General features: G+C 42.7%; 1 protein-coding gene across 4 annotated transcripts in view; it reads left to right on the top strand.

Annotated features, from left to right (window-relative positions):
- The window catches only part of RARB (retinoic acid receptor beta), a 374673-nt gene that overhangs the window by 208930 nt on the left and 151396 nt on the right, over positions 1–14347 (top strand). Inside the window, exon 1 of one of the 4 annotated variants that reach the window (XM_014552023.2) lies at positions 6016–6190. The exons of 1 other annotated variant lie outside the window; for it this stretch is intronic. Coding sequence is in view for 1 of the 3 variants with exons in the window: in XM_006176297.3 (XP_006176359.1) it covers positions 6727–6883 (157 nt within the window). In the remaining 2 variants the exon portion in view is untranslated. 2 more of the 4 variants (XM_006176298.3, XM_006176297.3) reach the window with 2 other exon arrangements.

The raw sequence follows: 14347 nt of genomic DNA, 5'->3' as shown, positions 1-14347 counted from the left end.
CCTGGGTCAATCCAGTTCACCGCTGGTTTTTGTAAATAAAATTTTAGTAAGCACACACACGTCACTTACGTGTGGTCTATGGCTCCTTTATTCCACAGCCACAGAGTTGAGCAGTCGAAACAGAAAATGTATAGCATGCAAAGCCTAAAACATTTCCTATGCCCCGTACAGAAAAAAGTCCACTGACTTCTCTTTTAGAACAAAAGACCAATATATAGTAGCATAATCATTCTGGAATCCTATTTTGTGTGGCCATCAAATTTTAAAATGCACCTCATCTTTGCCCTGGCCACACCGCTACTATAGAATTTTATTCAGCAGATGTTTCAGTACACATACCCACAGGGTTTCTTACAACTCTGGAAATCGGGAAACAACCCAAATGTCCAGTGGCTGAGCACTGTTCAACGAGTTACAGTCCATTCAGGTAAAGGAATACAGTTTAGTTGTTGTTTAACTGAAGTATAATTGATTTACAATATTATGTTAGCTTCAAGTGTACAGAGTAGTTATTCAGTATTTTTATAGGTTACCCTTCATTAAAAGTTGTTACAAAAGAATCTCTCTATTTCCCTGTGCTTTACAATAGATCCTTGTTGTTTATCTATTTTATGGATAGTAGTTTGTATCTCTTAATCCCCTACCGCTAGCTGGCCCCTCCCCTAATCCGCCTCCCCACTGGTAACACTAGTTTGTTTTCTGTATCTATGAACCTGTTTCTGTTTTGTTATACTCAATATTTGTTTTGCTTTTTAGATTCCACATGTAAGTGATAACAGAGTATTTGTCTTTTTCTGATTTATTTCACTAAGCCTAATGCCCTCCAGGTCCGTCCATGTGTTGCAAGTGGCAGAATTAAATTCTTTTTCATGGCTGAATATACGTATTTCATTGTACAGACTCATCTATATCCATTCACCTGTTGAGGGGCACTTTGGTTGCTTCCCTGTCTTGGCTATTGTAAATAATACTGTTATGAACATTAGTGTGCAAGTATTTTTTCAAATTAGTGTCTTCGGGCTTTTTGGATATATATCCTGGAGTGGAATTGCTGGGTCATATAGTAGTTCTATTTTTTTTTTTTTTTTTTAGGAATCTCTATACCATCTTCCAGAGTGGCTGCACCAACTCACATTCCCACCAATAGTGTTTGAGGATTCCCTTTTCCCCACGTTCTCAACAACACTTGTTATTTGTGGTCTTTTTGACGATAGTCATTCTGACAGGTGTGAGATGATATCTTATTGTAATTTTGATTCGCATTTCTCTAATAATTAGTGTTGTTGAGCACTTTTTCGTGTGCCTGTTGGCCATCTGTATGTCTTCTTTGGAAAAATGTCTATTCAGGTCATCTGTCCATTTTTTAATTGTTTTTTTAAAGTATTGTTTGTTGTTTTTAATGAGATAGTTCTTTTAAAAATTGTTTTTGTTTTGGGGGGGAGGTAATTAAGTTTCTTTATATATTTTTTTAATCAGTTTTTTATTTTATTCTGTTTTTTAGTGGAGGTACTGGGGATTGAACCCAGGACCTTGTGCATGCTAAGCACCCACTCTACCACTGAGCTGTACCCTCCCCCTAGTGAGCCAGTTCTATGTGTACTGTTTATTTTGAAGGAATTTTAAGAAATATTACTAAATAGAAAACACTGCTGAAAAGATGTATTATTTGATTACATTTGTATAAATATAAAAGGAAACACACAATGCCCCCCAAAAGGTATAGGAACGTGTGCCCAGTACCTGGCACATGGCAGGTGCTCAGCATCTGATGACTGACTACACAGAGGGATGACACATCAGTTTTCATTTTATATCTTCTAGACTCTATTCTGAGTTTTTATGGAAGTGCATTACTTTTTTAAAAAACCTAAATTAAAAAGAGGAAAAAACGGACAAGAGGAAATAGCCACAGAGAGATTACCCGCCCCCCACCCACCCACCACGCCGCTTTCTCCAGCTGGTTGCTGGCACTGAGGGGTCTCATAGGGCCAGGAGTTGGATTTCAAGGTGGGACTAGCAGAAACTGGAGGGCTGGAAAGGCATCGTCATGAGCCACACACAGCGAAAGCAGGGCCAGTGGGGTGTAGAAAGGTAGGGGGTGGCCCTGTCTGGGGGCAATGTCTGTAAGTAACCGGTGGAAAGATTTCATCCGGGAAACTGGAAAAAGCAGGCAGCCGGGGAGAAGGGGACCAAATGAAGGCAGGACGCAGTGGCCAGCCCTCAAGGTGGAGAGACATTTCTGAGGACGAACAAATGTTTCTTGGGCCCTGAGAAGACCCAGTCTCTGCAGGGAGAAAGCTGCATGTTTGGGAAGTAGTTGCTGCCTGCTGGTCTAAGATCACGGCCGCCACCAGCCCTGGTCCCTGAGCAGATGTTCAGATGGACCGGCCGGGGCGCATTCTTGGGTTGATCAGCATTAGAACTTCCCCAGCTCCCAGATGGGAAAGCGGCTCGGCCTGGGGGTGCAGAAGCCCTGGGAACAGTTCAGCACTTGCCTTGTGCTGGCGACACCTCCCTGCCTTGGTTTCCCTGCTGGAAGCCCACTCACTAAATACTGACATTTTTTGGGGGGGAGAATTGTGGCAAAAAGGGTTTATATGAGATTAATAATAATAAAAAAAAAGTAAAAATAAATAAATAAAAATAAAACCAAAAAGAAACATGGAAGAGGCAGGTGTGTCTTTTTAAAACGATCAGTGTCCACCTCCCGCCTCCCCACCCCAATGTCTGCCTGCACTTTGCATGACTTGTGCCTGGGGTGGATGTGTCTGCGCCTGTGAGAATCTTTTTATTTAGACATCACAAGGCATTTGACCAATTTTGAACACGGCCGGCTGTAAGACTGGTGCAAGAGACGCCTGCTCTTTCTTCACGAAACTCTCCAGTTCAAACATGTTTGCCGAGCATGATTCATGGTGTTTCTTTCTGGATTGTCCAGTGGGTAATTGCTGTACAAAAACCAGAGAAACAGATGTAGACCCTGAACCCTGACTATAAATTTTTGTTTTATGATTATGGGTTTCAAATGTGCTGTGTCACACTGACAAATATACAGTTACTTTGAAACAAAATGAATTTGGGGCTCAAACTTTTGTTTTTGTGTTTGTGGTTGGAAATACTTCTGCTAGAGCCCCTTTCCTCATTGGTCAAACACAAAGAAACTGGAGGCGATGACACCTATCAGAATGTTATTTTCTGCCCTACTAAGAGGATATTTAGAATAGCATTCTTCCAAATTAACTCTCTGATTAATGTTTAAAATAGGTGTCAGTTGTTTAAACTTCATTATCAACAAATTAACTTGGCCATTTTTCACCTTCTACCTGTTCATTAATCTTTATGGTGAATGTGGCTTACTTGTGTATCTTTCCTTAATTCTACTTCAGATGAAGAATTTAGAGGAAGAATCAAGTTTTTAAGAAGAATAAGAATCAGGCTGACTGATGAAGACATGATAAAAGAAACGTGTGGCTAAATTGGGGGGCTGCTTTATAAATTAACACTTAGATTAAGTAATAGCCCTAACAGTTGCTATCTGCATAATCAATTCATGATGAGAAATGATGAATTGACTAGTGAATATGGATGCACTATTAAAAAACCATAATGTTCTACTCGCAAGGATTTAAACACTGATCATTCAAGGCTCAAGTTTATTTCTCTACAGTTAGGAGAACTGGGTTCCGAGGTGATTAGAAATTTAAAAGTTTCTTGTGCAAAAAGAGGAAACACCAATCTCTTAACCCCTAACACACACACCCACACGCAGAGACACACAGACACACGCACATTATCTTTGTTATTGTTTTCGTGTCAGGACATAGTATTGAGGAAAGAAATTTGGGAGCAGCTGTCTCCCTAGATGAGACTGATACTCTATCTTAAGAAATGAGGGTAAACAGAATTTGGGGTATACCACCCCCATGCTCACTTCTTTGTGACCGGTGGCACCCCGTCCTTTGGAAAGATGCTAAGGATGGATGTGCACAGGTAACAGATACCCTTACACACGCACCTGGCCATGATGCCATGTTTCTCATCTCTAACTTAGTTCCTCCCACTGTACTTTAAATATTGCTGCCTCCTCTCCACTCCTCAAATGACTTTTCATGCACCTCCATGATCTTGTATAAAATGAGCCCTGTTTGCAAGGAACTCTAAGGACCTTAAATAAGCATTGGAGCTACTAGTCTTGTGGACCAGGTAGAAACTGGCACATAATGTAGTGCTTTGGATATCTTTACAACTATCTCAATGACAGTATGTTAAATGTTTTGTAAATCCCTCTGTGCTCCTTGTTTAAATGTGTGTTTTCTTTGTTGTCAAAGGCTTTCTTATAATAAAGCTCTGTTACAAAATGATAAGCCATATGCAAGAGAAAGAGGCACAGAGAAAAATAACAAACACATATTTTCAGCAAAATCTTACCCCATTATTGCCTTGGACTTTTCAAATGCAAGAACTGAGCTTGCTGGGCTGAAAATTGTTTGAATGTACCGTAAGTGTGTGCAATGCATACTTTTCATGTTATACCGCGAGTGCCACTTAGCAACTCTTGCTAGCCCAGCAAAGCAGCTGCACTGCACGGGGCGGGGTGCCCTTGATGGGCTTTTAAAAAGACTTGAATGCCAAGGCACATTCCAGCACTAGCCACAGAAAGGAGACTGGAGTGGCGCTCTTTCCCTCATGCCCGCCCACTTACCCTCCCTGCTCTGTGGGAGAATAGTCAACACTGGAGATGCAGTGGAGGACACAAGGTGTCTTAATTCCTCCCCAGAGTTCCCTTTCTTTGATGTACATTGCCTCCTTTAAGCAAGTTGTGCAACATGGCTGCAGGGTGGATTGGCTCTCCCTTTTGAGGCATTCTGCCTGGGGTTAGCTGTAAATACTGCATCTGTCCATCTAGTGATGGCCGTAAAGGCTTCTTCCTCTAGGTCAGCTCACTGTGGGAGGTACCAAAAAATAATCCCTTTCTCTTAAAATTACTCTCTTCTAATGAATAGCCAAGTTTGGGCAGGGGCTAGTATTGGTGAAAAGTGGCCCTTGGAAATATAAAAACCTTCACACTTAACCAGTTCTCAAAAATCTGTGTTTAATTATGTGGTGGTGGTGTGCGTGCAAGCGTGTGTGTGTGATGAGAGAGGTCACCGGTGCTATTCTGGAAAGGCAAAGTGATTTTCACCATGGTCTGGGATTCCAGGAGTTGGATTCTGGGCATGGTTCTCAGCGGTGTGACCCCGGGCAGGTCTCAGCCTCCATGGGCTTCTGGGAAAATAAGATGAGTCACAGCTAATTGTTCTAGGGTGTGTACTGAGTGCTGTACAAACAGTTTCTTTTTGTCCTGCCAACCCACGGAGGTGGCTGGTAGTATATTTCCATTTTACAGATGAGGAAACTGAGGTTCGGAGAGGTTAGCTCCTTGTCCCAGATCGTACAGCTGCTAAGTGGTTGAACTGGGGTTGGAATCTAGTTGGGTCTGGCTCCCATGGCCACGCACTTGATCACTACGTTATGTTTTCTCAGATCAGGACCTGAAATCCTGTCTGTATGTGCGATTGCATGTGTGTGACTACATGTGTGGCTGGGAGCAGGACTAATTCTCAGCAAATTCTTGACCCACTTCATATGCTGCATGTAGACTTGGGAGAAATTTTTAAGAAGCAAATGAGTCCAGAAAGCTGGATTTTCCCTCAGGAGCAAATGCAATGCCTTTGGCCTGCAAGAGGGAGAGAGAGAAACAGGCTATCAAATGGAAAGTTTCTCGACCCCGGGCTTCCCGGAGGGGCGGCCCTTCTTCGCGCTACAGTTTGGGGTTTGCACGCGCTTTTTCAGGAGTGGAAAAACACATCCGTTACGGGGAACTGAACAGACAGACAGGCGCACAGAGGAATGTACGGGCCGTGCCCGGGGCGCGGGGGGCGGCAAGCGGGCGCGTGGGGCGCGCGGCCGCGCGGAGCCCCGCGGACCGAGGCGGAAAGGGAGGGAGCCGGCGGGCGGGCCCCGAGCGGCGTCCGGGCTCCCGCGGCTGCTCGCGGCCGCTCCCGGCTCCGCGCCGCGCGGAGGGGAGACGCGGGGCGGGAGGAGCGCGCGCCCGGGCCGCTGGCCGCCCGCGCGGCGGGGCTGCTGGGAGTGCTCGGCTCTGTGAGAATCCTGGGAGCTGGTGATGTCAGACTCGCTGGGTCATTTGAAGGTTAGCAGCCCGGGAAGGGTTCACCGAAAGTTCACTCGCATATATTAGGCAATTCAATCTTTCATTCTGTGTGACAGAAGTAGTAGGAAGTGAGCTGTTCAGAGGCAGGAGGGTCTATTCTTTGCCAAAGGGGGGACCAGAGTCCCCGCGCGAGCCGCCTGAGGACGGGGATGCCGAGGACGCGCGCGAGCCGGGCAGGGTTCGTCTGGGCACCGTCGGGGTAGGATCCGCCCCGCATTCCGAAGGCTTTTTGCGGGCATCTGCTTGGAAGGAGAACTTGGGATCTTTCCGGGAACCCCCGCCCCGGCTGGATTGGCCGAGCAAGCCTGGAAAATGGTAAATGATCATTTGGATCAATTACAGGCTTTTAGCTGGCTTGTCTGTCATAATTCATGATTCGAGGCTGGGAAAAAGACCAACAGCCTACGTGCCAAAAAGGGGGCAGAGTTTGATGGAGTTGGGTGGACTTTTCTATGCCATTTGCCTCCACACCTAGAGGATAAGCACTTTTGCAGACATACGGTGCAGGGGAGATCATGTTTGACTGTATGGATGTTCTGTCAGTGAGTCCTGGGCAAATCCTGGATTTCTACACTGCGAGCCCGTCTTCCTGCATGCTCCAGGAGAAAGCTCTCAAAGCATGCTTCAGTGGATTGACCCAAACCGAATGGCAGCATCGGCACACTGCTCAATGTAGGTTTATTTTTTCCCTTCTTCTACCAAGAAAAAAAAATATGAATTGTGTCTCTTGCATGCAGTACAGACATTGGAAACAAACTGCTCTAGTAGCAAGACAAAGGATTTAGTGATTTAAGGCTGAAAGGGTGTGATATGCTGGTGTGCATATTGATTCCCTCTGCTGAAAATTTCCTGTTAGAGGTTTTCTTCCCAGACAACCCCCCCCCCCGCCCCCGACCCCTGTTCCTCTCCTTACCAATCCTACGGACCCTGGAAAACAGTTTAAAAAAAATATGCATGTGGCGGGGTGTGGAAAGTAGAGGGTGACCACAGGACTTTGAAACATTCTTCAAGTGAGGCAATGTGAAACATTTGTACAGTTTTTACTAAGATGTATGCAGAAGGGGATTTAACTTTGCTGTTCTTTGGATTAGCTACTAGTTGTATGGATCCCCCCTTGTGTGTTTCAACAGTCCAAAGTAATTAAAATACGACATCTTCCTCGCGAGGAATTGAGCCTAATTAAGGTGGCCGCTGCTCCCGAAGTTCATAAACCACCAGTTAAAGCTGCTGCCTCCAATGTTTTCCTTGCTGAGGAAAGGCAATATTTCTTAGCATTGACCCTGCTGCCACCTTTCCGAGTCACTTTGTTGCTCTAAGAAGTTGCTGTTTTGCTAGAAAACTACTGGCAAAGAACACCCCTTGGGCTGAGCCATCCATTATTTCCATATCTTGTAATTCAGCCGGGAACCTGGACATCGGTTAAAGGAGAGGAAATATAAGTGGGGTAGCCCAGTTTTTTAAAAAAATATTGACTGTTTGGTTATCTGATGCTGACACGGTGCCGAGGCGTGCACTGGTCAACAGTAGCCTGGCTGTGGGCTTGAGAAATGACCAGAAGTCCCAGAAAATCCCACCTTCGGGTGGCTGTAGTGGGCGCCTGCAGGATTCATCGCCGCCCTGACAGTGATTTAGATAAATGGCTCAGCTATCTATCAAAATGTTTTTAGGACTTTATTTGACAATTCATTGGAGCATTAGCCTGAAAATGACATTTTAAATCTTTGTTTTCAAAGAGGTCAAAGTTTAACTGGAAGAAATTGAGTTTTCCTAATAACATGGTGGCTTATCTAAAGAGAAAGAGAGAAAAAAAAAAAGGAGAGGGAACAATGACAAGATTTAAATCGTCCTCTCTGAAACTTTTACTTAAGAATAAAGACTTGCTTCTAGGGGTAGGAAATCAACAGGTTTGTAGCTGAAAAATCAATAACCATTTGATGCCCACAGCTTGGCTGTCTGACTTAATATTTCGTAGAGCCATAACCAGGGGAGGAAAAAAAAAAAGAATATCATTTTTCAGAAGGCATCTTCATTTTCAGCTGCTCCCCAAATGCCTTTTCTTTTCTGCTGCTCATTTTCTTTTTGGAGAACTCAAAGAAACGGTTCCAAAATAATTTTCCAACCCTCTAACAAATCTTTCAGACCTGTCCTCTCTGTAGCAGTTAAAAACAGCAAGAACAATTTCACTTGGAATCTCAGGGAACTAGAGCTCTCTAAAAGTTTTTCTTATGAGAGAAAGTTTTAATGAAACGTTTTTTAATGAAGAAAAAAAAATGTTCAGGACCCTGGCGTGGAGCTGATAGACCTAATAGAGATTTTACAAGTAGACATTCTTCCTTTTGTAATTAACCCTCCAAACATGCCTATTAAGTCGTAGGAGTGGGGAGAAAAGCTTTGTTTGTTCTTGAACAAGTTAAACAAGGGATTTGTCTTATCTGTGGAGAGCGAGTGGTGAATGTGTCATTCGCCTAGGGCCAGCCGATAAGCAAGAAGTGTTGATAACAGCGAAGTCCAGCTAATCAAAGAAACTTGCATTAGAAAAAGTAAATAAAGGCCTCTGACAAAGGGATTTCAGAAATTTCAGTGTCTTATTTTTGTCAGCAGGGCAATTAGGGCTCACTGTGGTCAATTTCACAAGGGTTTGAATCCCACAGCCCGACTCCAGGTTAAATGAATAGAATGTAAATATCGCTTCTGCCCCTGCCGGGTGGCTTTATCCTCCACAAACCGCTTTATGACTGGTCAGTTTAGTTGTTCAAGCGATTAAGTTTTTAAGCATAAATAAAAGTTCTAATAAAGCTCTGCCACTCGGTGTTTGGCTCCGAGTGGCACAGCCAGCCAGGGCTTTTGAAGTAAAAGCATATTAGGGCTGCGTTTGTATAAGTACGAACATTAAAACCACAGCCTCTTCCATTTTACTTAATGACTGTTTTGACAAGAAGCAGATCTGTTTGTGCTCTTAACACAGAGGAAACAGTGGGCAAGAAGGGGAAAAAAACAGTACTAAATTCTAACCAAAACTATTTTCTTCTTTGAGATCCCACTGTTTTTTAATGCTGCTTGTGTGTGTGTGTGTGTGTGTAGTAATTAGAGTAAAGCCTTTGAACTTAAAACATTCCAGACGCATTCTCTGAAAGGTGTGAGAATATTCTTTTTATTTTTCCTTTTAAATTTTAAAGACAGAAAAATGACATGCCAGTCAGCTGCCGGTTGAAGTAGGGCTTGTGAATTGCTTGTTCTAAAAATTCGAAGTCAGGAGTAGCGGGTTACCAAGGGAATGTGGTATAAATAATACGATTTAAGACTGCCCCTGGAGGTGTCGGAGCCACTAAGTTTCTCTTCAGATGCCCCCTGGATTGTCTTGGGTTTAGGCTGCTCCAGATGTTTTCAGCATTAATTGCTCAGTGGGCATAGGGTAAATCCTAATGTTTGTGGTCTAAATATAGTAGTTGCTTTCAGTGAAATCATGAGTGTGACAACTTCTTGGCCCTTTTCCCTATCTTTTCCCTACTCAACACTTCAAAAGAAAAAAGGGAAAAAAAGATTTTCTTTTTTAATGAGGAGAAATGATCTGTTTAAAAAACAAACAGTATGTAGGTATGATTAAAGAAGGAAAAAAAAAATCCCCTTCCCATAGTGCTGGGACCTGAATTTTAAGTATTAAACAGTATCTAAATCCTTTCCTAGTGAGATATAAATTGGGGTCAAAGTGGCAAAATCAAAGATACCCTCTGAAAGAGAGACTAAATAAAGGCTGACAGCCACCATATGAATTGAATGGGGTTTTGAATAAATATTTCGGTGAAAAGGCTCAATTGTTTTTCTAAAGTAGAACATAATTTTCTGCTTCTCTCGGCCACATGAAGGTGGCAACACCATCTAAAAGAAGGGAAGAAAAGGGAATTATGCTTAAAACCTCAGAGAGTGCAGGATAGGGCCGTTTGAAAACAAGTGGAAGATTCATAAAGTTTTTTCCTTCCCTGTAAGAAAAAAGAAATACTAAAATGTTGTCCGTCTCCAGGTAACCTGGTGCTTTGGCTAGGAAAGCCTTGCTGTGCAACTTAGAAGAAAAAAATGCACACGTTAAAATTTTATCACCAGAAAAGGGTTAATTCCAAAAAGTAGATCAAAACACTAGGAGACTTCTGTCTCAGCCTTAGGCTGTGGAATGGCCTGGGAAGATCTGTCCCTTAAACATAGGCTGTGGAATGAATGCGCAAGCTTTGGTTACCATTTGACTTCCCAGCTCAAAATGCAAAGCCTTGCATCAGCACAGGCCTTTTTTTTCCTTAGTAGATAAATGACCAGAATGGCAATTTCTAATAGGATAGCTGACCTGAACCAGAAGTTTTCTTCTCATTTCTGGAAGCCTGGCTCTGACCTTATATAAGCAGTCAGTACTGTTGTGAACTTTTCTTTAAAGCATAAAAGAAACTTCTGGATATCAGGTGCTTGTAATTTCCCTTCAGCATGCTAAGCCCCTGAGATGGCTGAAAAGGGAAGAAAACCTTGCTGTTTTCTCCTTTAGATATTCCACAAGCATCAAGAAATAATCTCTGAAGGGAAATACACAATAAATGATAAAGATGATAAATTCTGCTCTCAAGGAAATTATCATCGTTAAAATATAAAAAAATTAAGGCTGGGAATTTTTTAATTAAAAAGTTACTCTTTGGGATGAAAATGAAGATGTAAAACCAAGATGCAAAATGTAGAACTCTTCGAGTCGAATAGGACTTATTAAACAATAAAGGCAGTGCTCATTTTGGTACATCTTAAAAAGAATTTTCTATAGACTTTGCATTATACATGTAAGTGCCAATAAATTTATCCTTAAATGACATTTTTATACTTTAAATGTTCTAATATAAATTCAGTTAACTATCAGTTAAATAGATTATTTCAGAAATGGGAATTTTTTTTTTTTTGATGAAGATTAATTAGAAAAATCTTGGCTAAAAACCTTTCCAAAAGATATGAATGTAGAATCTTGCCTTCCACATTACAGGGTAGTTATGGCAGTCAAACATCTCAGATTTTCTAGAATAACCCACTTTCAATGTACTGCCACAGTTCCCACGTAAGTCTTTGAAATATGCCAGATATTTCAACATGACGACATCTCCGAGGCTGCCCCTTGGACTCAGGAGAGGCACAGAAAGTCTTTGTTTGGATTCTATGGTCAGTATAAGCGCAGCACTCCACAGCCTAATTTTTCCATTATAACTGGAGATCGCCTTGTGCAGATTCTGGGTCATTCTTCCGCACATGCATTCCTCTCGTGGCTAAATGTAGATCTGTAAATAGAAGGCATCGCTGGCAAAATGGATTTAAGTATTATGACGGAGATTCTGATCACGCGTGTGTGTGTGTGTGTGTGTGTGTGTGCGTGTGTGTGTGTAGAGTGGGGAGGGGGTAGAATTAAACATTGAATCACCGTGAACAAATCTGTATCAGTTCTTGGCCAGCTTCTTCTTAAAAAGTTGGAGCTGGAGGTGATGGAGAGAGGGGAGCAGAGTTAACTCAGGTTTCAGATTTATCAGAATCCTGTCTGTAAGTGGCTTGGCCTAAGCACCTCTTGTTAAACAGGAGATGAGATAACCTGCCCATCTGTAAGATCTAATGACACAACCTCATCAGTCACCATGCTGCCCTGAACGTTCCTCTTTCCTTCCTGCCTTCCTAACTTCATCATTAAAAAGCCTGATTTCGGTCCCAACCCAGCCCCCAAACTCCCTGAAATGAATAAAAAAACAAAGCGAAAGTTCTCCCCACCTAGGAAGCAGCAGAGGGGGGTCTGCAGGTGTTCTATTATTTATCTCGAGCCTTCAGAGCGTCTTGGATGGGAACTGAAACGGGCAGTGGAAGCGCTGACTTGCTTCCTCTCTGGCTTTGCAGGGTGGGGAGGGGGTGGGGGGGGCGTTCAGTAAGATAAGACTCTTGGTCCCCAACATGATAAGACAGGATAACAGGAACTGACGTCAGAAGGCGACCCGGCCTGGCCCAGCGTTTCCTCTGTCAGGGCCCATGCATTCCAGGAGCCTCCAGGCTCCCCCAGAGCTGTTGAAGTAAACTGGGGAGGGCTTGAGGGGGGGGACGGGGCTGGAGGAAGCTAATTTTAACAAGGGTGATCATGGGTGACAATGTCCCTCCTTCCCTAAAGGAGATTTCTCTAAACAGAACAAAGACTAATTTGAGGGGAAGGGAGCGATTTTAATAAAAGCAGAGTCTGAGGTTATAATGGCAGTTTTAGGTTGTCATGTACTGGGTACGCGTTTCCAAGCTGTCAACAGTTTCCCTCTGATGTCTCATAAGACAGTCTATCCAGCCGTCACCAAACATCACCCGTGAACCCTGCCAGCTCTCCCTATAGAACCAAATGGGCGGGAATTCACATTGTCAGAGCTAATCCCTGGGACTCCTGTTTACTTTTCTAAACACCGGGTTCCCACCCCCGCCCACCTCATCTGACGGCAGCTTAAAGACGCACCAGTCCTGAAACCACCTCCTGGCTTTTCTCTCTTCTTTTCTTCTTCCTTTTCTCCTAAATTCAGACTCTTTTTTTTTTTGGCCTTCACAAGTGATTTGAGGTTTGGAGAAGGAGAAATTCTACTGAAAGGGTCCTTTTTTTTTTCCCCACCTTCATGGGTTTTCAGTCTACTTTTCTTAAAGATTGCTTTTTTCTTCAAGTTTTAGTATTGAATTAGGAGTGCATGTCCTAATTTGATCAGATATAGTGAAATGTTTGATTTTGTTGTTGTTCTTGTTGATCAATTACTGTTCACCACAAGTTATTTCATCAAATCAGAAAAAAAAAATAGCTGAGTTCAGAGCACTGTAATAGAAATGCTGCAGGTAAGGCCAGAGGAGTGCATCCATTAACTGGAAAATGAAGATTTGGGTCACAGTTATCCTAATTTTTCTCTAATTTCCAGAGCAAATGAAGACCTCTGTAATAAATCCCTCTTCGCAAAAATATTAAAGCTTTCGGGGCTACAGTACCTTTGTCTTTTCATCAAAGTCCATGATTATAAAAAGGCTGATGATCTGAAGGCTGTTTCAGCTTCAAAAGACTTTTTTAGGGTCTGGCCTATTGGAAAGCTTGGGGGTATAATTAACTAAAATGGAAATGGAGGCAAGTGAAATTTAGTTCCTGATGTTTTAATTTAGCTCAGCACTGCCATGTGTTATTGAAGAGAATTCTTAAAGGCAAACATAATTATTTCATTATGGTCCTCAGAATGCTTTCATTGGCTTTAATGACAAGAGGCTGTATAAAAAGGCATACATTTTAATTAGTCCTTCTTATATTTACATCAGATAAATAACAAATAATTGATGAAAAACAAGTCTTTGGGATGGATGATTTCACATAGTGCGCTGGTTACAGTTTAATGATGAAACATTTCTCTGTTGCTTTGCATTTTAATTATCCAGACATTATAGGAGTGGTGCCTCGGCGCTAAAATACCGCCATTGCCATTTTATTACAAAAATTCACGCTTAACGCCTGGGAGTCGGAAGCGGGAGAAGGTAGCTACAAGCACGTCTCAGAGAAACTAAATTGCCAGTCCCATTAATTTTACTACGTTTGTTAGCATTCGTTGTGATCACTTTTATGTCCTCGCTTGTCTTTTTGGATTAAGACTGTCAGGGGTTTCACCTGCATTTTTATGATCGCACCTTCTCCTTAATACCGCTCTCTCTCGCTGCCTGTTTGGAAGACTTGCCTGAACGTCCCTTTGCCAGATGTAGGCTGGAAACGCAGAGAGTCTCCTGCCATGCCAGAGGCACGCTCTACCTTTGATCGTATACGAAAACCCATTTCACATGATTCATCCGTTTTGGTGTATAGAACACTAATTGTTATTATTGATTTTAAATTCCGTGACCATTACAAGTAACCCAGATGACTGGCAGATAAAGGGTAATAATCCATGGAGTTCTGGAACTGTCTCATGTTTGTCTGGAGTCCTTTCTGTGATCAATATTAACTGCCCCATTGAAACTAACTGCTGTATCAAATAACAGTCAATCAAATGAATGTGCTTAGAGATTATTTATCGAAGGCTTTAATTGCTCACTGGGGCCCTGCTTATCAGAGGAAACAATAGGACCTAGAGACAGGAGGAACAGGTT

The sequence above is a fragment of the Camelus ferus genome, chromosome 1 (assembly GCF_009834535.1).
Source record: "Camelus ferus isolate YT-003-E chromosome 1, BCGSAC_Cfer_1.0, whole genome shotgun sequence".
In the NCBI taxonomy this organism is placed as follows: Eukaryota; Metazoa; Chordata; class Mammalia; order Artiodactyla; family Camelidae; genus Camelus; species Camelus ferus.
The sequence above is the reverse complement of the archived record's forward strand: the minus strand, read 5'-3'. Positions and strand labels throughout refer to the sequence as shown.